The 23,277-nt window shown below is 34.7% G+C and overlaps 9 protein-coding genes across 9 annotated transcripts; 6 read left to right on the top strand and 3 right to left on the bottom strand.

The window, feature by feature from the left end:
- Positions 1 to 116: 116 nt before the first annotated feature.
- Positions 117 to 775, top strand: PHYBLDRAFT_62231 (hypothetical protein; the record flags this gene model as incomplete). The annotated part of the gene is made up of 2 exons (XM_018440939.1): positions 117 to 135; positions 351 to 775. 2 exons carry the CDS (start codon positions 117 to 119, stop codon positions 773 to 775), a joined length of 444 nt encoding a protein of 147 aa, XP_018297040.1.
- A 288-nt stretch (positions 776 to 1,063) lies between these two features.
- PHYBLDRAFT_141054 (hypothetical protein) lies at positions 1,064 to 1,508 on the bottom strand (the record flags this gene model as incomplete). Its single annotated transcript, XM_018430516.1, has 3 exons — positions 1,064 to 1,143; positions 1,302 to 1,344; positions 1,416 to 1,508. The coding sequence occupies 3 exons, from the start codon at positions 1,506 to 1,508 to the stop codon at positions 1,064 to 1,066; spliced, it is 216 nt and encodes a 71-aa protein (XP_018297039.1).
- Positions 1,509 to 1,705: 197 nt separating this feature from the next.
- On the top strand, positions 1,706 to 2,149 carry PHYBLDRAFT_62232 (hypothetical protein; the record flags this gene model as incomplete). The annotated part of the gene is made up of 1 exon (XM_018440940.1): positions 1,706 to 2,149. One exon carries the CDS (start codon positions 1,706 to 1,708, stop codon positions 2,147 to 2,149), a length of 444 nt encoding a protein of 147 aa, XP_018297038.1.
- A 266-nt stretch (positions 2,150 to 2,415) lies between these two features.
- On the top strand, positions 2,416 to 5,343 carry PHYBLDRAFT_131015 (hypothetical protein; the record flags this gene model as incomplete). The annotated part of the gene is made up of 7 exons (XM_018429398.1): positions 2,416 to 2,676; positions 2,799 to 2,896; positions 3,476 to 3,995; positions 4,106 to 4,313; positions 4,392 to 4,552; positions 4,619 to 4,727; positions 4,829 to 5,343. The coding sequence occupies 7 exons, from the start codon at positions 2,416 to 2,418 to the stop codon at positions 5,266 to 5,268; spliced, it is 1,797 nt and encodes a 598-aa protein (XP_018297037.1). The 3' UTR covers positions 5,269 to 5,343.
- A 956-nt stretch (positions 5,344 to 6,299) lies between these two features.
- On the top strand, positions 6,300 to 7,337 carry PHYBLDRAFT_164088 (hypothetical protein; the record flags this gene model as incomplete). Its single annotated transcript, XM_018434932.1, has 3 exons — positions 6,300 to 6,530; positions 6,668 to 6,784; positions 6,858 to 7,337. The coding sequence occupies 3 exons, from the start codon at positions 6,300 to 6,302 to the stop codon at positions 7,335 to 7,337; spliced, it is 828 nt and encodes a 275-aa protein (XP_018297036.1).
- Positions 7,338 to 7,605: 268 nt separating this feature from the next.
- PHYBLDRAFT_76954 (glycoside hydrolase family 36 protein) lies at positions 7,606 to 10,276 on the top strand. Its single transcript, XM_018443204.1, has 3 exons — positions 7,606 to 8,044; positions 8,172 to 9,136; positions 9,262 to 10,276. The coding sequence occupies exons 1-3, from the start codon at positions 7,665 to 7,667 to the stop codon at positions 10,128 to 10,130; spliced, it is 2,214 nt and encodes a 737-aa protein (XP_018297035.1). The 5' UTR covers positions 7,606 to 7,664; the 3' UTR covers positions 10,131 to 10,276.
- Positions 10,277 to 10,688: 412 nt separating this feature from the next.
- PHYBLDRAFT_141049 (cytochrome P450 CYP5313) lies at positions 10,689 to 12,738 on the bottom strand (the record flags this gene model as incomplete). The annotated part of the gene is made up of 8 exons (XM_018430515.1): positions 10,689 to 10,878; positions 10,941 to 11,080; positions 11,143 to 11,565; positions 11,668 to 11,739; positions 11,818 to 12,086; positions 12,184 to 12,243; positions 12,349 to 12,497; positions 12,635 to 12,738. The coding sequence occupies 8 exons, from the start codon at positions 12,736 to 12,738 to the stop codon at positions 10,689 to 10,691; spliced, it is 1,407 nt and encodes a 468-aa protein (XP_018297034.1).
- A 3,351-nt stretch (positions 12,739 to 16,089) lies between these two features.
- Positions 16,090 to 21,328, bottom strand: PHYBLDRAFT_86209 (hypothetical protein; the record flags this gene model as incomplete). Its single annotated transcript, XM_018443640.1, has 19 exons — positions 16,090 to 16,217; positions 16,285 to 16,435; positions 16,507 to 16,593; positions 16,745 to 16,879; positions 17,008 to 17,127; positions 17,289 to 17,426; positions 17,554 to 17,727; positions 17,854 to 18,344; positions 18,454 to 18,646; positions 18,731 to 18,959; positions 19,045 to 19,331; positions 19,423 to 19,561; positions 19,832 to 19,934; positions 20,101 to 20,190; positions 20,290 to 20,503; positions 20,604 to 20,735; positions 20,876 to 20,977; positions 21,107 to 21,176; positions 21,270 to 21,328. Coding segments are annotated over 19 exons (3,042 nt in total), but the record flags the coding sequence as incomplete, so codon positions are not given.
- Positions 21,329 to 21,861: 533 nt separating this feature from the next.
- On the top strand, positions 21,862 to 23,228 carry PHYBLDRAFT_164084 (hypothetical protein; the record flags this gene model as incomplete). Its single annotated transcript, XM_018434931.1, has 5 exons — positions 21,862 to 22,072; positions 22,182 to 22,368; positions 22,570 to 22,664; positions 22,782 to 22,891; positions 23,037 to 23,228. The coding sequence occupies 5 exons, from the start codon at positions 21,862 to 21,864 to the stop codon at positions 23,226 to 23,228; spliced, it is 795 nt and encodes a 264-aa protein (XP_018297032.1).
- Positions 23,229 to 23,277: the final 49 nt, after the last annotated feature.

Genomic DNA, 23,277 nt, shown 5'->3' with positions numbered 1-23,277 from the left:
AAAAAAAGAAAATGAAAAGTTATGGACAAATGTTCTTCCACTTTTGCATGATTTTTCTTAGTGAATAAAGACAAGTGATTATACTGGATGGGGACAGGGTGTTACACACAGAAACGATGGATGTCTGCCGGACAAGTTAAAAGTAGTCACGCCTCTAATTATCTGCCGGACTACTCACTATAAGCTTGTGTAACACCCTGTCCCCATCATCCAAAAACCCCCTGTCCCCTAAGATTTTCGTTCATTTTATTTTCCAACTATATGTTTTACTATGTCAACATACAAAATTACACAAATTCTTGAACGTCTGGCATACTGAGAAGAGTCTAATGCTTTACTAAGATCTAAAGTTTCTTTATTGGAAGATAGGCGCAAATCTTTAACCGAAGATTCTGAAATGGAACTAGCTCTGTCGACTAGAGACAATGCTCCAAATGCAATTCTGTTGTTACCTACAACTAGTGACTGTGATATCAAACGCCCCTCATCTCAAGGGAAGCCAGACGGTTGGAATCAGTCAGTTAAATGTTTCAAGAAAGTGTCGGCTGCACATTTTACCGGAGACGATCTCATCAAAGCTGAACAAGTGTACAGGGTAGTGGGGAAGATTGCTCAAGAGCTAGTCCACTACTCCTTCTCTGAGTACAGTGCCAATAATATAGCTATACCGTCATGGGGTAGTCTGACAGATGACCAAAAGGCAATAATGAGCAGCAGTCTTGAAAAGAATGCAACCCTAAAAAGCATTGCTCTTCACAGATCCAACAATTCTTGAAGAGCATTGCTTATACTCTCTTACAAGTGGAGAACTGCCAAATATCATGGAAGATCTTATTAATAAGTAAAGTACTTATAAATATAAAGTCATTCATAGGTTTAATCACAACTAATACAAATCAACTGTTTTGTTTTGTTTATTAGAGTAGATAATTCTATAACTACCTACCATTGACATCTAGCTAGAATTCATATAAATACCCATTGCGCTTGATCCTCTACAGATCAAGCGAGCAACACATTAGATAAAGGTATCCTTTCTTCTTTGTCTTGTCCTTTTTATCTGTTACTCTCTGTCTGGCCGTGTTCCTGTCAGCATTAGTGATGAAGAAGCAAATTGGAACACCCTTATTCGTAATGTTGCCTCTCAAAATATTTGTATAGAGATACAAGTGCTTGTCTGACCCCACCAAAGTCTTAAATGTTTTATGAGTGGAGTCAATGCACGAATAATCGGCTGTCTCAAGAATTTGTTTGAAAATTATTATTATTCTATTGCAAGTGTCTATTAGGCCAAATGTTACCTTCTTCTTCCTGAGAGATATTCAGGAGAGCAGTCATGGGCCGCTGCCATCATGGAACTTTATATGGGTAAGTCTGCCCTTTTCATTATTCAAGAATAGAATTTATTCCTCTACACTGGTCTTGTCAGCTGCATTCAGTCCGGAATTCCTGTTCAACCGAACATTAATGACATTCTGCACACCATGGTAGTTGATACGCAGAGACATCTGAAAGCTATAAAATTGCAAGACCAGCTTCAAGCTACAGAACAAAGCAGTTAGTAAGTCAGATAAAAAGAGAATCTATTTACTATCTCTTCCAAACGCTAAGAATCGATGTGAAGCAGGGTTTTGATCGTCTTCCAATCCATATTGTTATCCACGTGGAAAATAATCCTTGGCTTCATCTCGGCTAGAAGTCTTGAATGGACCACATCCAGGACCTTGTCAGGCTGATGAGTATCATACTGCCACAAGTACTCAATGGAAACCTATCTGTCATGGAAGGTCTTTCTGGTAATTTTGGCCTTACAGCCATCTTTGATAGATTCCGTACAGACTCTTTTGGCTTTGGGCTTGTCTTCAGCCTTTTCCTTATGTTTTCTTGGCAAGCCATGATGATAGCATGCCAAGTACAAAGTCCGTACAGCCGCTTTTGGGCTACTAGTGCTGTAGGAAGCCTTGAACACGTGCGTGTTAATAAAATTCCAGTTAGAGTGTCTCATGGCAGCGGTTTCGAACTAATGGGCAAAAGCAGCTTTATTTTTAAAGGTTTCCGAAGCCTTGGGATTCTCATGCTCATATTTTGGAGCAAAGCGAATCACATTCTCATTGTCACTGTCGTTGTTGATGAAGTTAGTGTTGTTTAAGCTCATTATGAGTGTAGATTTGCTTTGCTTAGGTAAAAGTAATAACGCGCCTGAAATTAAAAGTAATAATAATAAGGAGAAGTATAGTTTATGCCGAATCTGCCGAATTCTTTCAGGTTTAAGAAAAATGTGACGGCTTGTAATTTGTAGTAGATAAACTTATCGCCTCTTACGTATTGCGGACTATGAAATATTATATACTAAATAAGCAAAAGGTCTTTTCTCTCTTTCTCTCTCTTTAGGTTTGAGACGCGCACTACTTTACTATGAACAACACTTCATCGACAGACATTGTTGAATGGAATCAATTGTGGCATGCAGTTCGAGAAAATCCAGAGGATTTTCAGTCCTGGGAACAACTTATTCGAGTTGCTGAATTGACTAAAGGAACAACTACTCTCCGTAATGAGTCTCAAGTGGAAACAGTCTATGACAGTTTTCTGACAAAGTTTCCACTCTGCTTTGTCTATTGGAAGAAATATGCAGATTGGAAGATGGATATATATGGGGAGGCCGAGGCAGAAAAAGTTGGGTTTTTTCTTTATTCTATTCTATTTTTTTTGTTTTCATTTCTGTGTATAAGAAGAGTTACATTTTCAACTTGGATTGTTTGAATTTATTCATATTTGTCTATTGTTGGATTGTATAGGTTTATGAACGAGGAGTTTCTGCTATTCGAAACTCGATTGACCTATGGAATCATTATTGCGACTTTGCACAAAATCAACCTGGAAAGGATGTTCGAGAGTAGGTGGCTGTTTCTATGATCCCCCCACCCCCATCCCTTCGCCCTCTTCTTTTTTTTCTATTACTTCACAGTATAGTGTATCATTAAGCATCAGACAAAAGAAAGCAAACAAAAGATAAGGAAATATTGGGAAAGATGAATGGTCAAAATGGCTAGAACTTGTTAGGCAAGGTCTGGATTTTTTCTTTCGACCCGCAATTTGCTCTATGTCTTTGTCTGTGTCGATTTCTGTGTCGATTTCTTTGTCTCTGTCTCTGTGGATATCTTTGTCAACGACTATGACTATGTCTTTGTCTATATCTTTGTCTATATCTTTATCTTTATATATATCTATATCTCTGTCTCTCTGTCTCTTTGCCTATATTTTGTTCCATGGGTGGAAAAAAAAGATAGTATACCTCAAGGAGTGGAGAATCAGCATACAACCATACAGCCACACACATACAAACATACACACAAAACACACCTACATGAGCTTTCTTATTTGTCGTATGAATTGCTATGGCTTTGTTATATCATAAATCGGACCCTTTGTCAGCTCACCTGCTTCTTATTTTTCTTCCAATATTTTGGGGTAGATTATTTGAACGCGCAGCCAAAGACGTAGGTCTTGACTTTTTCTCACATCCTTTTTGGGACAAGTACCTTGAATATGAAGAAATCCATGGCACTAGTTCTCTGAGCGTACTTCATCTATTGGATCGTATAGTTGTAATCCCAATGCATCAATATGCTCGTTATTATGAAAAGTGGCGCCAATTGAGAAGCACTCTTTTGCTAGAAGACGCCTTGGGCCCTGATGTATTAGAGATACAGATGGAAACCATCAAAAAAGAAAAGTGTGACATCTCCGAAGATGATATGAAAAAAGCATTAAGAGTTCGTATGGAGGACGATGAACAAAGTGTGTACAACAAAACTCAAGAAGAAACCAACAAGCGATGGGTGTTTGAGGCAGAGATAAAACGAACATACTTTCATGTGAAGCCGCTTGACAAACCCCAGCTACTCAACTGGAAAAAATACTTAGACTTTGAAGAATCAGCTGGGAATTCACAGCGTATCAAGGCGCTTTACGAAAGATGTCTTGTTTCTTGTGTATGTAACTACACAATACAGAAAAAGGAATAAGAAAGAGAAAGACATTTATAGATACATATAAGAAAAGAAAGAATAATAATACTAACAAATGTCATTGTTATGTACAGGCAGAATATGAAGATTTCTGGTTATGTTATGGCCATTGGTTAATATCCCACGAATTTCTGGAAGAGGCCAAAATAGCATACGAGCGGGCAGTCTACACTTTTCTAGCCAGTGACAAGTTTAAGATCAAGATTGCGTTGGCTTGCTTACTTGAGGAAGAAGACAATATTGAAGAAGCAAGAAAGATATACAGCACTACTTTAGAGAAGTGTAGGTATTTGGCTGAAAATTTAATTTATCGTAAATGCTTAATATATATATATATGTACATATATATATATTTGTTAGATCCAAACCAGACAGAAACTATTCTCAATTATATTTACTTTGAGGGTAGACAAAATTCGCAGCAGTTTGAGCCTTTAATCAAGAAATACATCGACTCTGCCACATTAGATAACTCGTCAAAATCATACTTTATTGTTCAATTGGCAAGACATTACCAGCAAGTAAGCGCATATACGTACAGATATACAGCCTACGGTCATTAAGAAAGCTAATCCCAATCTAATTAGAATGGTCAATCTGACAAGGCACGAGATATTTACTTATCTGTCACACAACAATATCCAGAAAGCAAATATGCCTGGTTAAATTATATAAATTTTGAGCAGAATTACTTTGGTAAGTACTGTGTGTGGGATATATAGGGTCCGTTGTTTACCGAGCAACTGAACTGATGCGTGCATAAATGTGCATAATATTTATTTTGTATCTATGTGTAGACCTTAAAGCGAAAGAGGAACATATCCAGCTGGCTTTTGACAAGGCCCGTAATTGTAAATCGCTAGAACCTGATTTTCGAGCTGATGTTCTCCATCGATACAAAAAGTATATTTTGGAACGTGGGCTGTCAGTACGATTACTCAATCGAGTTTCGCCCACGTTGTCGCAATTGAGTGGAGAGTCTGGTATTAAACGTGGAGCAACAGAAGAGAATCGATATATTCCTTACCCAAAGCAAGCTCGGTATGACTCTACTCCTACGAGTTCAGCAAATATCACTGTACTTGCGTCTGTGCCTATTCCGAATGACATATCTTCTACAAAAACTGATCCGGCGTCATATTATTCTGGTGCACACACATATGGATATCCGTACCAAGCGCAAGGCTCTTATGGAGCTGATTATTATGGTCATTCAGCAGCGAACTGGCAAGGTTAGAAGGTGCAGAGCTCAAGATATATATATATATATATATATACGTAAAAGCACAAATTGTATAGAAATAAATAAACCAAAAAAAGAAAAAAGAAAAGAAAAGTGTAATACTTGTTGTGAGCTTCCAAGTGAGAAATATAGCCGAGTTTTATACAACATTTTTATTATTATTATTATTTTGTTTTTTTTATAGTAAATTGATAAATTGTGGAATAGCCAAGAAGTACAGCAGATTTATGAATTGATCATTATGATAGAAATTAGATCCAATGTAATTCGGTTCAATTCAATTCAATCCAATTCAAGTCTATTTTAGATCCTTCAGTTTGGAATGAACCCTGTATAATAAATCTCGGGATACAAATATTTATTTATTTACTTTCTTGGTCGGCCATTGATGAAGTGGTGCCAGATTGAATTTTTAGACAACGTCCTTGTTGATTTGATACATTATCATCATGATTGATAGAATGATTTTAATTGATCCAAATTAACCCTAGTTGTGTCTACAATTTCAAGTACTGGTTCCTTCAATTCCCCTTCTACCCTGTCTAATTTATTTCTTAATTGATTATTGTTTTTGTTCTTGTCAACAAACGTTAGAGCAAGAAGTACATATATATATGAAACATGACATTATAATAAGTAAAATAAAAAAAGATAGTAAAAAGCAAATAAAAGAAAAGTCTGAAGAACAAAAAGTACAAATCACTGAACAAGAGATGCAATAGTTTCCAAATTGGTGATTGGATTGGTATGCTATGTTGGCTTGTATATCAAGCCAAACAGAACCCAGCAAGCAGCAAGAATGTTAGATCAAGTCTTCAAATATCATTGCATGTGTTTCTGTCTGTCTGTCTGTCTGTGCGTTGACATACTAGTATTTTTTCTTAAAAAACACACACAGAACAATCTGTCTATAAAAGCAACAATATCGGATCCTCTTCATTTGAACTCCCCCTTCCACAACATTTCATTTCATTTCATTTATAATAAATTATTATTATTACACAGCAACAACAATAACAACAACTATGAGAACCGCAATTCAATCTTCGACTCAACGTGTGGAATCCCTATTTGAATCTATTGGAAAGCCTTTTAAACCTTATCTCCCGGCCATGAGCCGATTTATGGTGGTAGCAACTTTCTATGAAGATGCCTTCCGCATCATTCTACAATGGCATGATCAGAAAATGTATCTCGAAAAGGCCCGTCACTTTCCAAGTGCTGTCTCGCCCCTGTTTTTAGGGTTCAATGTGATGGTAAATAGATATTAAAGCAATAATATATATAGCAAGAACTTAACCCGGGATGTAGTAATATAACGTATTCTAACCCCTTCTCCCCTTGCCTTGCCCTGCCTTGCCCTGCCTGTTTTTTTTTGTTATGAAAACAAAAGGCAATGCTAATGTGTTCAACATGTATCATCTCCAAACGTGCCGTTGGTCCATCTGTAGCTGTACTTGCAGCTGTGGTTGCAGCACAGGCTATTGCATATGGTCTTGTATTTGATATGGTAAAAAAACGAAAAATTATTCAATGTAACAATTTACTTACTTTATCACCATCGTTATTTATCATTTAAATAGCTATTCTTTTTGCGCAATCTGTCAGTGACGGGTGGTTTATTGCTTTGCCTTTCAGAATCAATCCTCCGACGACGATCGAGTAAATCGGTATTTGCATCCTTACCCCAGCTATCCGAAAGCGAACGTCACAAATACTTCCAGTTGGCTGGACGTGTATTATTGGTATTGCTGTTTATTGGTTTCATTTTCAACGGCACCTGGAATATGCTTCGGATTATCGTGTCTGTGATGGGATTGCTGGCGTGTGGTATGGTCGTGGTCGGTTTCCGTGCCAAATGGTCGGCTACTTTCCTCGTCTCACTTTTGTGCGTTATGAACTTTTTGGTGAACAATTGGTGGTCAGCTCACCACTCCAATTACAAGCGCGACTTTCTCAAGTACGACTTTTTCCAGACTCTGAGCATTATGGGAGGTCTTTTACTTCTGATATCTATTGGTCCTGGAGGCTTAAGTTATGATGAAAAGAAGAAAGAATATTAACTACATAGACAAAGCACAAATATATATATATATGCTATATATTATATTACATCCTCTAATACCCAACACTTGAATAATAAAAATATCATACAGCATCTACACATCTATTTTGGTAACTGAATAAAGCCTACCCAATCACGGCCTAGACCATATAAAACACCATTCCTCCGCAGGAGTTTACTTTACAGCTTAAAAATTAAGCGTTTTCCAGGAAACTAAAGAAGGAGGAAAAAAAAACAAAATTTGGACCCTTTCTTCCCTCCTTCTTCTCTCTTCCTTTCTCTCTATCTTTACACTTTTTTTTAAAAAAAAAAAATAACAATTTATATGAGTCTTTCTCTCAACACTTTCCAAACCACGAATTCTCGTGTTGACGTGACTTACAAACTCACTGGACAACCAGAACCTGTCCAACTCAGTGGTGTCGTTGTCCGTCCGGGAACTCCTTTTAACAATGGCACTATTGTAATCACCACTCACACCTTACCTCACAGTACAAAGGGAATCGTCTTAGCCATTGACATTCAGGCCCTCAAAGAACTCGAGCTGGTTCATTTCGAAGCCAAGTACTCTGTAGACCTTACAGAGCAGCGTATGCTTGCAAACGGTTTCCAAAGTTGGAGTCAGGCCCGAGAGATGGATCAAAATGATAAAATCCCTTCTATTCGTTCATCTATTGCCTGGTATACCCAATACAACTTACAAGGGTAATACATACTTTTTCTTATGATTATAATGATGCTCACTTGTCCTCCACTTCAAAGCACTTCATACCTCTTCCCTCTCTCTCTTTTGGTAATTATTAATTTCTTTCTTTTTCTTACTTTCTGTCAGAGATTATGACTTTTTTCCTCATTCTGGCGAAAAGGGACAGATCCACTCCAGTAGTTACACGCATTTCCGGGATATACATAACGTCCTGCGTTTCTTTGGATCAATCTCCGAGTCACTTGGTTACACTTATTTTAAGAGTGACTATAACAACAACATTTTGTCTGTCTACAAAGACGTATTTGGCAAGACTATCGCCCCTAACCAAACTCTTGAGCTGATCCGCATCTTTATTGGGGAGAGCAACCAGGAGGGTGCTCTGTGGGACATGTATGGTGCGTTTTTTGAAGACAAGCGGTGTCTCAAGGGAAACACGGCCCAGCGCCATGTCAACGGCTGGACATCCTGGTACAACTACTACGGCGACGTGAGCGAAGAGATCGTGTTCGAAAATGTGGACGCCCTGGTGAAACACAAGTACCCCATCAATGTTTTCCAGATCGACGACGGCTTCCAGACTGCAATCGGTGACTGGCTATCGATCAACAAAAAGTTCCCGAGTGGCATGAAGAGTGTTGCATCCAAAATCAAGGGTGCTGGCTTTATGGCTGGACTATGGTTAGCCCCTTATGCTGTCGGATTTAACAGTAATGTTGCTAAAAAGCACCCCGACTGGCTTATTCAAGATCCTATAACCAAGAAACCCGTCGTAGCCGGACCAAACTGGGGAGGCTTCTATGCTTTGGATATGTATCACCCCCAGGCTCGCGAGTATCTCCGTGAAGTATTCCATGTCGTTCTTGAAGACTGGGGCTTTGATATGGTAAAACTGGACTTTTTGTTTGCAGCGGCCATGATCCCGCGCCTCGGAAAGTCAAGGGGTGAAATCATGTGGGATGCTATGGAGCAGATTCGTGAATTGGTTGGTCCCGATAAGCTGATCCTTGGCTGTGGTGTACCTCTTGCAGCAGCATGGAGAAAGGTTGACTATTGCCGCATTGGCTCTGATGTATCTCCTTGGTGGGAAGGTAAAACTTAAAGGAAATGAAATCAAGACAATATAATAGAATAGCTTTTGTTTAAACATTTTATTATTATTTGACTGGATTAACCAAACAAGAAAAACATTTTTCGATTTAATTTTTATACTTAGACACCAAGCTCAAGCTTCTTCACGTTCGCGAGCGTGTGTCTACTGCAAACTCTTTGGTATCGACTCTCTCTCGATGGGCAATGTCTGACCGTATGTTTGGTAATGACCCTGACGTTATGATTCTGCGTAACAAGAAGAACAAGCTCAAGCCATCCGAACGTTACACTCTCTGTGTTCTCAATAATATTCTTGGCGCACTCGTATTCAGTTCAGACAATGTGGGTGATTATGGTAAGGATGAACATCTGCTCTATGCTGCCACGTTCCCCAAGGTAGTTGCGCATGTAGAGAGCGTGATCGAGTTCAGACCCGAGATGTTCTTGGTGCATTTTACGGTGGCAAACAAGGGTGGGGAGCCTCGTCACTATACCACTATATCCAACATGACAGGAGAGAGCCAGACTTGCTACTTGCCTCCTTCAGACGACGAAACCCACCTTTACTTTGCAACCAATGATTCTATGCACATGACAAAGCCAGACAAGCGCGAGCCCTTGTTCTACCACCCCTCGTCACGTTTTACCCTTGAAGAGCATGAAACAAAGACATTTTTGCATATCCCTCCTCCTTCTCCTGAAAACAACGGAAAGGTTACTCTAATGGGATCCACCAGCCACATTGTCCCTGGTGCCGAAGTTGAGTTGCTTGATTTGGCTCCAGATGGCTCTGTGCAGATTAAGTTTAGAAAGGAAAATCAGCGTCAGCGTAAGGTGTATATATGTCTTGGCAACCAGTACTTTGCCACTCGCGCGGCACCTTCGGCTTGTAAGGTGAACGGTGTTATGGTTCCTGTTGAAATTCACCCTATTAGTGGAAATGGCGAAGGTCGTACAGAGACTGAAGTGGCTGTTGCCGTGGTCGAGGCTTAAAAACCCAAATGATAATAAGGAGTAATGATAATAATAAGAATAAGAATAGTATATTTTTAGCTTGTATATATATATAACAGTATACACATTTAATAAATACAACAAACAGTGTTTGGATACGAAGAAGTTCTATAGTATAAGATAAACAAGAGCTATTTTGTGGTAAGAAATACTTTTTTTGGTCTTTTTTTTTTTGGTATATTGTTTTGTAGAACCTGTGTTTGCTTTCTCGGTTTTTTCTTTAGAATAGAGAGAGGCGGAACAAGGGTAATACGAAAAAGCATGATACGTACACTATAGCTTAACTGACAAATTAATTTTTTTCTTAAAAAAACATCCCAGCCAAATGCAAACGCATATTCAAATTCAAATTCAAACAGACTGCATAACGCTTTAAATATTTAACCATGCTAATGTATAAGTAAATAAATGAATACTACTACTACTACTACTACTACTACTAATGACAGTAATTGATTTGTATATTTTATTTGTCAAGTCTTTCATAATTTGTATGTGTGTGTTTTTTAGCGATTACATTTGAGCAAAAAAAATATTTCAAGAGTTTCTGTGTTTCATACGAATCTTGAAACTTGAAGATGCCAGTGTCAATGTTATGAAATAACGAGTTTCTCTTGCAACTTCCATCTCTTCTGAAATAGGTTCAATGTCATAATGCTTTATAATGGTAGATATAGCAAGACGCATCTCGTTCATTGCAAACTCTTTTCCTACACAATTTCTTGAACTTAGGCAAGTAAAAGTAAGCCACATATTCTAAGCAAGCGTTATAAATATATAAAATTTTACCCTGCACTGAATGGGTTGTAGGCACCCATATCTGGCTTTGGATCAGCATTTGGAAGCCATCTCTCGGGTTTAAATTCCATAGGGTCTGACCAGTAGTCAGGATGGGTCTGTGCAATACCGGTATAGCATCTTACTGTAGTCTAGAAAATGAAGATCGATGAAGTCACTGCGTTATATCGAAGCTTCTAAAGAGAAAACTTACTCCACTTGGCACATAAATGTCTCCTTTAATAACAATATCTCGAGTCACTAGTCTTTCAAGGCCGTTTGAAGGAATAGTATTTAGTCTCATTGTCTCGTTTATCACGGCATTGAGGTAAGGCAGATTTCTGAGTTGACATTGATGAAATACTTGTTTTCCATCTTCTAGCTCAATGGCATCAATCTCTTGGCGGAGTCTGTTCAGAGCGCTCTTGTTACGACACAACTCTATCATACTAAATCCAATTGTATTGCTTGTTGTCTCTGCACCAGCAACCAAAAATAATGTTGTTTCTACGACAATATCATCTGAACTCAAGCGATCTTCTTCCTTGGGGGCTTGTTGAGTATTGATCAATATTTGAATAATGTCATCACGCCTTTGCTTGTTTTTAACACGTTCTTTGATAAGATTTGTGACAAACTAAAGTAAAAGGTAGGTTACAATAAAAAGCAATGAAATTATATTCTAATTTTTATTTTTCGGGTTATGATGTAAGCCTAATATAATATGATAAGCACTTACATTCACTAGGTCAGGGTTTTTCTTGACCTTCCTGAGGAGTATGAGTTTTGCAATCCATGGGTGATTGATTACCTGTTTAGTACAATTGACTCAATAAGCTTTAAAATAAAATGTGTATGTATGTGTGTGTGTTTTGCATATTACACTTACAAAATCAATACCTCTCAATAGCTTTCCGACAGATACGAGCATAATATGATCATTGTTGCTCAGCATATTGAATGTACCTCCCAATGATGTTTCGCCGATAATATCGAATGCAAGGCACCTTAGTAGCCACCATATATCGACAGTAGCAAAGTCGGTATCTTGCTTATTAGCCGCAATCTCTCTGTTTATTCTCTTGATAAAATCATCTGTAACAGTCTCAAAGAGAGGTTCAAGAGATTTTATGTACTTGATTGAGAATGCAGGAGAAACTAACCGCCTCTACATATGTATATATATATAAAATTATGTATTAATTTTAAGCTAACTCATTACATATATATATATATGTATGTATATTGTTAATACTTGCCCTTTGCTTATGAAAGATCTTGTCGGTTGTATCAAGCATGCTGGCACTGGTACCATCTGAATTTTAATATACAATATGTTAAAATTACAAGACCAGGTGGAGGAGGGAAATGAGGGAGTAAAAATTATAGAATTGTGCTAATACAAGACTTTGAAGCTTACTTTGAAATCTTGTGTAGGATGGACCTTTTTCAAAGTCTTCAGTAACCAATACTTGTTTAATGATGTCTTTATCAGACACAGATATTGCTTTAGGACCAATACGAACAACGTGTCCATATTTCTGATGGTACGTTATAACCTTTTTGAATCTATATATATATATTTTTTAAAAAAAAGATTAACACATTTAATTACATGTTTGTTGTTTTACTCTTGTTATATATCCCATTGCCTTGTCTTTATTTTTGATCATTTTATTCATTAACATATATAAAGCATATTTTACCTCTGACCTGGTTTTGTACCAAAGAACAATTCAGATCCTGAAATAAATTTCTCTGCAAAGGGACCAGGGATTCTACTAAGAGGACCAAAGAATGCCCAGTACATTTTCTATATATTTATTTATTATTTAAAAAAAATTGAAATTATTAATTACAAAAGCCATAAAGGTAAAAATGACTCTTATTTGTTCTCTTTACTTTCGATATAGCCTGAAGACATAATAACAAAACTACTGATTTTACAAGGTTTGTAAATGCAGATTTGTAATGTTTAACAGACAGCAGCTGGACTGTTTTAGTCAAGTTATTCATAATTAAATTAAAAAAGCTTTCTTGTTTTATGGAATATAAATGTGCGTTAAAGGAGGGGTGAAAAGAAATAAGTATATAATTATATTCTATTTTTCCTACGCTTTTAAATATCAACTTTTTTTTCGGTTTTGTTTTTGTTAAATTATACTTGAATTATTCTGGGATACCAGGCCTTGATAAATATAAAATGTATTCTCTATTCTGTTTTTTTTTACCACGCCCAACATCTGAGACACCATCTAAGCCCAAGTGTGAATTATGTATGTATCATCAATTTATCTTAAATAATTTACAGCAAGCTATATAAGTACAAATTGGCAACTTTTAGAAGCCTACAAAATAATCCGCTTGAATCAAATTATCCTGATTTTATTTTATATTTTATTTATAAAAATAATAGTAAACACTGTGAAAAACAATATATAAATATTTTTTTTAAAAGAAATAGGGTATTTTTATGACTTCAAAATCGTATACCTGTAATCAGTAAATTTATATATATTTGGTTTTTCTTTCAAATTATAAATACGACAAAATCAAATTAGCTCAAATTAATATTAGCATTATTATTTTTACATTGTACTTTTTGATCAGAAAAAAAATGGTATTTACATATACTATTTATTACAAATTTTAACCTGGGCCTTGAATTAGTGAGAAGTCCACTGACTAAGCAATCTTTGCGAGTTGATAAGTTAACCATATTGAAATCGTGATTAGCAGCACTATAATATTGATCAAATATAGTTATGATAATTTTTTGGGATTTTTTGTATTTCACTCAACTAGACAAGTGCTTGCACCTCTGTCACATATTAAAAAAAAGTATTTCACTCAACTACTGCGTGTGTGCGATAATATTAAGCTACTTATTTGTTATTCCTCAGTCCTATGTAAAATAGAATACATATAAAATAGAACACTTTGTTATAACCTCTAATACACACACATATATATATATATGACTGTTATTTTATTTCTTTACACTAGAGCTATTATGTTTGAAAATTGCCGCAAACTATTATAGGTAATTTATCATGAATATCTATATCTTCAAAAAGTTGGAATATAAGCATGTAATTTAGATTCTGCCTTTAAATTCTCTGTAAATATTCTTATCGTTTTACAACCACATCACTTAAAGTCTACTATCCATTCAATAAACTGTTCGACTTATTTTTACATATTAATTGTAATATATAGTAACTAAACTTTTCATAGCGAAGAGTTACATAAAGCTTGAGGGGAAGGGGGTGTTCTACTTTGAAAAAGTATGCTAATTATTTATTATTTATTCATTATATAGGTCTATGAATTCATCACAAAAAAGATGTGTGTGTGGGTGGATTTTGAGTACCAGACGTGGCACAGCGGAGGTACAAATATCAAGAGAGGCAAATTGAATAGTAAGAAAAAGAAAGTCTTTATCGATTGATATATATAAACGTATTATTCTATCTTTGATAAATAACACTCTCACAGTATCTACTTTTCCTTCTATTAATATACTAACCAAAAATTAGTTCCGAGCATCTCGAATATTATTTTAACTTTCATTAATAAATAACACTCTCACAGTATCTATTTTTTCTAATATTGATATACTAATCCAAAATCAATCACGAGTACTTTAATTGCAATGCAGTATAATATTTAAATAAAATTATAACTTGGAATAAGAGGATTAATCACTTGCTATCAAATAATAATAAAAAGTTAAAGACTAATTGAAAACTTGTAAAAAAGCAAAAAAAGTAAAGTAAAGTAAAGTAAAATAATTAATTTAAATTTCAAATGCCCAGTCTTTTTGGTAGATTACAGGACATTTTTTGAACTCAAACGATCTAAGCTGTTTTTAGTAATTTAAAAACACCTGGGAGCGTGGCATTTTTGTGAGGCTAGCAATTCTCCTACACAAAAAAAAATGCGACGGTGTTTCAATATATTGTTTCTCCTAATGTCGTATAATCAAAAAAGTAAATTTTTTTCACTTCGGAATTAAAAGCGTACTTTAGAAAAAACATTTACTAAACGGTCTATTTTTCTATGTGCTACAAGTAAAGTAGCAAAAAAGGTCGGCAAGTGAAAATTAAATAGTTGGATTTCACATAGTGTTGCCCTTTGGTGTGTGTGTGTGTTTTTTTTTTTTTTTTAAAAAAATAACTAAATCATTTTAACTTTGTTTTGTACTATCTATGCTGTAGAGCTCTAGTATATATATATATATATATTAAAATACATATTCTAGAAAATACAGCCACAGAGATTGATATTATACTCATTTTTTTTACTATTCTTTTCAAGAGCAATTCAAGCATCCAATGGACTTGATTAAGTTATATGATATTGTTATAATAGCTACCTTTTTTAAAATTAAATAAGTTTAAATAAAAATGTTTAGAAGCTGTATGTAGCAAGCCTAATCACAATTGAGAATAAGCTTTTGAACCAATCTTCCAATCATTGTATCGTTGATTGTTTTTATCAAAGTCGAACACAGCTTTTCCAATAATTTCTATTTCATCAATATTTTCAAACAATTTTGCAATAAAATTAACAATGTCTGCAATATCTCCACTTTTGCCAATAAACCATTCCAATGTATTTTTTCTTAGGAATAGGCCTTTGATAATGTTTTGTAGAAGTATAGACCTCTGGAAATTCGATTGAATATTTCAGATGCATGTTTTGCTGTCGAGTCTTCAGTTTGGTTCAAGCCATAAAAGAATAAATTGAATACTGCATAAAGCTGATAAATGTGTCTTTTGGTGTATTCCGAAGAGCACCTACACCTTGAATATGTCTCGGTCCGATAAAACCTCGATCTGATTTGTTTTACTTGTTCTCAAAGTTCGTAGGTGTACAGCCTATCGCATTTTTTTTAAGTAATAAACGTGCCTTTTTAATAGACTTTTCGTACAGATATATTCTTGTATATAATTAAAGTTCTATGTATGTGTGTATATAAAGAAAAGAAACAAAAGGTCGGATACTATTCTAACTTGATTTTCTTTTCTCCAATTTTAATTTTAATTAATGTTATTATTATTATTATTATTATTATTTATAATTGTTATTTATGCTCTTTTGAATCTGTTCTCTTTTATTTACGACCCTTCTTGCGCTTGCTTGCTTCAAGGTTAGGTGCCGAGACCTTGACTTTGCTCATCATAGTGTTAATTGCTTCCATGTCCGGTACACTTTTAATAAGCTCTTTTTCTCTTTGAGTGGAATCCGTTGAAGTTAAGAAGACATTCTGGGCTTGCTTGATGGCTAAAAAAATATACCAGTAAATATGTAAATACAAAGAAGTGTTCACTTTATGAATAAAAATATTTACCTTTGCCACGTTTAAGTGAACCAGGTGTCAGCTTCACTTTGTATTTGTACTTCTGTAGTGAATTGTATGGAGCACACACTGGGATTGCAAAGTGAATAATGTCCTCCGGTAAAGGATTAGGCGTAAGGGAGTCCAGAACAGACAAGTTTGCCTGTAATTATTATATGTATTAAAATACTGATGTTTTCGATATTCTCAATAAAGCTTGAGAGGCACACGTACCACTTCATCAGCTTCCAACATGGTGATGTTTTCTTCTTTTAACATCTGTCGAATAGCTTCATTGTCCTTTTCATCCACACCATCGACCTAAAGGAAGAATAGAATAGAATAGAATAGAATAAAATAAAACAGTTAGTATTAGTGTTGGTATCAGTGTAAAATAAAGCAATATTATTATTCTTTTTTTTCTTTTTTTTTCTTTGCTGGTCCATACCTTTATATTATCGTCATTATCAACAAAGGCATTATCTTTAGTTACAGAAGCCTTCTCATCTTCTTCTTCCTTCTCCTTTGCCCGAGCTTGGTCTTGCATTTTCTTTTTGTCTTCTCTTTCCTTGGCCTTCTCAATTTTCTCAGCCTTTTCCTTGGCCTCCTTTTTGGCCTTTTTGCCCTTTGGTTGAGGTCCTTTGTTGGACTTTTTTTTTTTAAAAAAAAAAGAAAAAGAAAAATAAGTACATTAAACTACAGTGATTTTTAATTTAACAATTTTTCGTATCTTACTCCTAGTAATTCCATGCGAATACGTTGCTCTTCTTCGTCCTGATCACCGTATTTTTCCTTGATCTTCTTTGCCTTTCCTTTACGACCACGTGAAGGAGGTATGGGTGCTGATTTGATATCCTAATAGAATCAATGCCTCAGTATTTCAATTTCAATTACTCTTTATCTTATTGCTACTACTACTGGTTTTGTTTTCATTTTATTCTCGAACTTTTTCGTTTTTTTTTGTTTTTTGTTTTTCTTGTTACGCCTGTGATAGTGCTGTTTTTGCCACTATTTACCTTTGCAGTAGTCTTTGTAGGTTTCTTGCCATTTTGTTTTGGCTGAGGTGCTGCTGCTGGTGAACTTTCTTTTATTCCCTCGCCTTGCTTATCTTTCTTCAATTGGCGACGTTCTTTTGCAGTTATGGATTTCTTTGTCTATTTTCCAAATAGAAAGATAATAAAAGAAAATTAAGAGATTAATTAATAAATATGTATATTATTTTTCTATCAAATCTATAGAAATAATACATACCACTACATTTGCAGCCTTTTGAGAGTCCACTGAACCTAAACGACTCTCTTCGGTTTCATCTTCTCCATAATCTTCAAGATCGTACTTATTCCAAGTCTTGGACTGTGGAGGAGCACTAGGGACAGATTCAAGTTGAGTATCTGGGAAAGCGTCTTCATCGTCACTGCTGTCGGAATCCTCATCAGAAATTGATTCATTATCATTCTCATCTTTTTCAGACAATTTATCTAAGCAAAAAAAAGGGGGGCAAAATAAATTAGTTTATCATTCAAGCTTTTCTTCTTCTTCTTCTTGAAAGCCAAAAACCATATATATATTACCAGAGGCTACAGGAGAGTTTGTTTTTTCATTGTTCGCATCTTCTATAATACTAGAAACTGTCTTCTCATCATCGTTATCATCGTTATTATCCTGCTGTTGTTTTGTCTCTGAAAAGGTATGATCTACGTTATCGTCTCCATTTTCAGCTTCCAGACGCAGCCTTTCGCTAACGTGGTTTCCAACTGATGATTCATCGAGTTTGAATAGATAGCCAAATCCATATACTAGCTGAACAGGCGGCAAGAAATTCTTTTTTCCTCGAATCATAAAACTTCCAGTGGATAGATATTCGCCAGTAGGTGCTGATTTGGAAACCTGGTCTGCATAGACCCAGTATGCACTGGTAACAATTTTTGCATCCCATGCCTTACTTTGACACACTGACATCGTTCCTGCTTGATAAAGTGTACTTGGAGGAATTGGCTGTCCGGCTTCCTGGGGTTTGTTCTTAACGATCACAGAAGCCGCGCCATGAAGATCAGCATGAACATACACATCGTCTATTGAAAAAAACCCCCCCCCCCCCCCGTTTATATATATTAATTTTTTGTTTTTTTTTAAAAAAGAAAGAAAGGCGGAAAGCTTATTCAGACACATAAAAACACGTACCTTTGGAAAGATAACGCTTGACTAGCATTTCATTCTGTTGCATATCACGGCCAGCGATAATAAGATGTCCTTCGGTAGAGATGAACCACAAAAACTTTTCGAACCAAAATGGTTTTCTGATCTTATTGATGCTAGCTGTAATCTTTGTTTCCTTTAAATCATGTCTAATCTTGCGCTCAGCGGATTTCAAAGCCTAAGAGAGAGAGAGAGAGAGAGAAAATACACCAAAAAATAAATAAAGAAGTATATATATATATATATACTGTGATACACATACCTTGGAAGATGCTGCAATGGTCTTTTCATGTTTTGTGGCTGTGCTCTTCTTTTGATCATAGTACTTGCGAGCATTAGCAAATGCAGTCAACCCAATATCGATATCAATCTTAAAGACTTTAGGAATATTGTCTTTCTTTTCTTCGCTTTCGTTCTTGTCATCGTCATCAGCAGACTCACTATCCGATTCGCTTTCTGATTCGCTTTCAGACTCGAGTTCATCAGGGTCACTACATAAATAGATGATGTTTTTTTTGATAAGAATTATAGCAGAGTTTTATATGTAAATAAATACATAAATAAATAAAAAATTACCTTAGTAAAAGTGTTATTTGGTTTGTATCCAGTTTAAGACCATCGATTATCTGAGCAATAGGGTTCCCACGTCTCTTCTCATCCTTTACAAGTTCTTTCAGGTCTTGCCAGTCCATTTGACTTGCTACTGCATTACGGATAATTGTGATGGCTGCATCAACCATAGCCAAGTTTAGTTCAATTAACTGTGCTTTACGAGTGTTTGTGGTCTGTTGGTTCAAAAGACCTTCCACTCGACTTTCTTGCTCTTTACGAACAGATTCTAGTTTCTTTAGAGCTGCCTCTTCCTAATAATATTTTTGTTTTGTATTTATATCGATGATAATGATAATGATAAACATGATCAAATATATATATATATATATATATATATATTACCTGGCTTCTTGCTTTTAATTCTAGTTTTTGTGCTTCAATCGCAGAAAAGAATTCATCTACTGCACCATCAAATGTTGGGAATTCCTTGAATTTCTTAGACTCGTGTTGCTTGTAGAGATAAGGATGAAACTCATCATAACTGTATATCCAAGAAGAAGAAAGAAAAAAGAGGAAAATTAACATTTCATATTATAGTGTACAAGTATTTCATTTAGTATTAACTATAATTATTAGATGTTCGGATACTTGCATTTCCATTTTCTCTTCTCCTTCCTTGGCTTCTTTAGTATCATCCATAATAATGATATAACCCTTTTACAAGATCATAATACGTTAAAATCATTTCAATTTCATTTCCCATCCAAATATCCAAATATCCAAACAATTATTTAAGCGAAATAAGCAAGACAAGCATTTAATTAGATTTACTTTGGGAACAGCATTGTTAGTTGACTCGACAATCTCAGCACCCTTTAAAAATGCTGAATGGAGTGATCTCATCATTGGGGATCCTAAAACATATATATGTAGGTAGGTATATATATATATTTAAAAGATAAATACAAGAGAATCCCAATAGCAATCATAATCATAATCATGGTAATATTAAGTATTTATTATAAAATAGGGGGAGGGGGGATTCAATCACCATATATTATTTAATAATTTGTTTCTTACCTTCAGAGCTGTCAAATTCAGTGGCAACCTTCATATTGGGATTAAGGTTGGCTTCAAGAATTATATGTTCAATCATGGCAGGTCCATACTCTTTTTTTTAAAAAAAAAATTATAGGCACAAATATCGACAATTGTTAGACAAGATTGACGAAATAAAATAAAATAAAATATATATTTTTTCTTTGTTACCGAATCCAATGTTCAATATTTTCTTCAATGTGTCTTTAGGTCCAGCTTTGTGCAATACAGTTTGAAGTTGATCGATTTCGACTGGCTTGAAATCCTGCAGGACAACTGACTTGATGTCATAGATTTCTCCAACTGCCATTTTACTTTCTGTTGACTGAACAATACGCAAGAGAGCAAGAATTCGGTAATCCTGATCTGTCAAAATGATATTACCCTAATACATACATATATTATATAATATAATATAATAATAATTGTTAGTTAGTTAGTTTTTTTTTACTAATAAACAAAATCATAAGTTTCGCTTGTCTTACGGAAGCATAAAACTCGGCAATAATGTGGTAGCCCATACTGTTGTCTCCACCTCCAAATTCAAAATCGACGATACGGTCGACACCCAATTGGCGTACACTGGTGCATCTGCGTGTACGAAGGTATTTACGAAGCTGTAATATGATTATTAGATAATAAGAATAAACAAACATTTTGATCCAAACTCTTCCATGCATGCAATATAAATAATAATATATAATAATTGTTTTCATTGTTTAACCGATTTATCGCTTTTTTTTTTATTGTTTCCTACCCTGGCACAGAATGGAGAGGGTGTGATGGACTTGTCTCTGCTGAATTGGGTTGTATGAATGCGAATGCCTGACTCAATTAACACAAGCTCTTTATCGTCTGGCTATTTATGGATTAAATATATATATACGAGTTAATTAATGTGTCAATACTAAGCATATTTTTCTTGAATAAAAGTTTTGTATTCATTTAGCTTTGTTTATTTCGGACTAGAATTCTCTGTCTTTAATACCTTTGCAAATTTGAAAAGGAATGTCTTTTGATTGACATCGTAAATGTTCTGTAGACGAAGGCCGGTTAATCTGAAATAGTTACATTACATGAGCAAATATATATATATATATATATATATAGGACAGAAGAACATATTGTCCTTTAGCAGGCCGTGTTCTCACCGTTCTTTGAGGTTTGCAACAGTTGCACGGATATCGAGAGTATTGAATCGTTGTTTCATGACAAGTGAATAAAGTAAGAAAGAAAAGAGAGGATACTAATATAATTTATCTATCTATCTACCTATATATCTATATATATATATATATATATATTATATAAAATAAAAAAAAGGGTTTTGAATTATTAATAATATTATCGATATGCTTTAGTTTGGCCTGTAAAATTAGTGCTTAATAAAATAGAAACAAGCAAAAAAGAAAAGGTTTAAGAAAAAAAATAATTACCACAACCACTACCACAACCACTAGAAATAGAACCCTTTTTTTTTTATTAATATTCGTTTACCCTTTTTTGGATTAACGAAAAAAAATAAAATAAAATTTAAGCTAGAGAAATTACCGCAGTTCATGACAGTCATGTCATGTCATTTTAATGTCCGGTGGATACTGCGGTTTAAAGCAAATAAAAAAAAGCATCACTTATATAAAAAGCACCCAAAAAAATATGATATTCTGCGTGGCTGCGCAACTAAAATAAAATAAATAATAAGAATAGTAATAATAATAATAATAATAGAGACGAATTAGCTCAATGTCCAGCATCCCTTTTAGTTCCCTGCTCCATCAACTATTACCGAGTAGCAATGCAATTGGTGGCACAAAAAAAGGCAAAGGGAAATCAAAAGCCGGCTCCCAGAACTTCTTCACGGGAGCTTACCCAATTCAGCAGATCGATCCGGAAGAATCCATAGATGCCTTTTGCAAACTTGTAGAGAGTGTCAAGTCTGAGGCAAAAGATACAAGTAATTTAATATCTCTAATAAAAATTATATAAAAAATAAGCTTTTTTTTTTAAAAAAAAAAAGAAATTTTGGTTTTCTATTCGACTCTTATGCATGCCTTCTATAACAGTTACTACATCTACATATGGCAACGATATCGAGTTTTGTCTACCAACTTATCCATTTTATGAAGAATCTGAAGAATCGGATGAGAATAGTCAGGATGAAGCCACGCTATATTCTTCATATCTTCATGATGATTTTCCAACAGAAGAAGATTCTCAAGAGAAGATTTATGATAGAAACTGGCTGCTCAAGTGAGTTAATTGCAATTATTATTATTAACATTAGTACTGGTATCTTTAAGTTATATATATATATATATATATATTCTTTTATTGCGGATCAAATTCACTGCATAATTCCTTATTTTATGCTCTTTTCTTTTACAAAAAAAAATCAATCACTCAATAATATTGATCCCAATACTTCTTTATTTTATTTTACTTTTATTCAAGGCAATGCCGCAATCACATAATTCAACACAATGTAGAGTTTACTGAGCAGCAGCTTTGTACAGACCTATTTACTATCCTTCGATCAGAAGAAACTGGTAATATGCATTTTGATTTATTTTGAGAAATTTAGATATATTATTTTCTTTTATACCAAATTAAATGTATTTTCTTTTTTGCAATATGTCTAATTATCAACTTTATACAATCTTTAGATGACAGTATTCAACAAGCTCTTGTCGATATCCTTGGATACGAAGGAATTGATTTGATTATGGATTTGATATCCAATCGAACTACTCTTGTGAGCAATATTATGAAAATGGTAAGAATAAATAGATAAATTATCTTTAATAGTTTATATATATATTGTACAAGTATTTTCTTTTGTTTGTTTAATTGATCTATTTTGCTTTACTATTGTGTATATTTGGTTGGTTGGTTGTATGTATGTATCGGTGTGCATTTAGTCTAATTACACTGGACAAAAAGCAAAAGCTTCATTGGGTCATTCCAACGAACCAAAAAGACCTGTGTACGGAACCCAGTTCACTGTTCAATCTGAAGCTGAAATCAAAGAAATGAAGCAAATGAGAAAAGACCAAAAGAAAGCCCTAAAGGCCCTTCAAAAAGCACCAGGCAAGTCAAATTTAATTAATTAATTAACTTATTTTATATTCTTATTATATATATATATATCTGTGTGTCTGT

Source organism: Phycomyces blakesleeanus (assembly GCF_001638985.1).
Source record: "Phycomyces blakesleeanus NRRL 1555(-) unplaced genomic scaffold PHYBLscaffold_3, whole genome shotgun sequence".
Classification (NCBI taxonomy): Eukaryota; Fungi; Mucoromycota; class Mucoromycetes; order Mucorales; family Phycomycetaceae; genus Phycomyces; species Phycomyces blakesleeanus.
Note: the sequence above shows the minus strand (reverse complement) of the source record. Positions and strands in the feature narration are given on the sequence as shown.

Bases quoted from the DNA above. Each gene is read 5' to 3' on its own strand.
- PHYBLDRAFT_76954 (XM_018443204.1), top strand. From the start codon at position 7,665: ATGAGTCTTTCTCTCAACACTTTCCAAACCACGAATTCTCGTGTTGAC. The intron at 8,045-8,171 runs GTAATACATACT...ACTTTCTGTCAG, and splicing joins ACCCAATACAACTTACAAGG to AGATTATGACTTTTTTCCTC. The intron at 9,137-9,261 runs GTAAAACTTAAA...TTTTATACTTAG, and splicing joins TGTATCTCCTTGGTGGGAAG to ACACCAAGCTCAAGCTTCTT.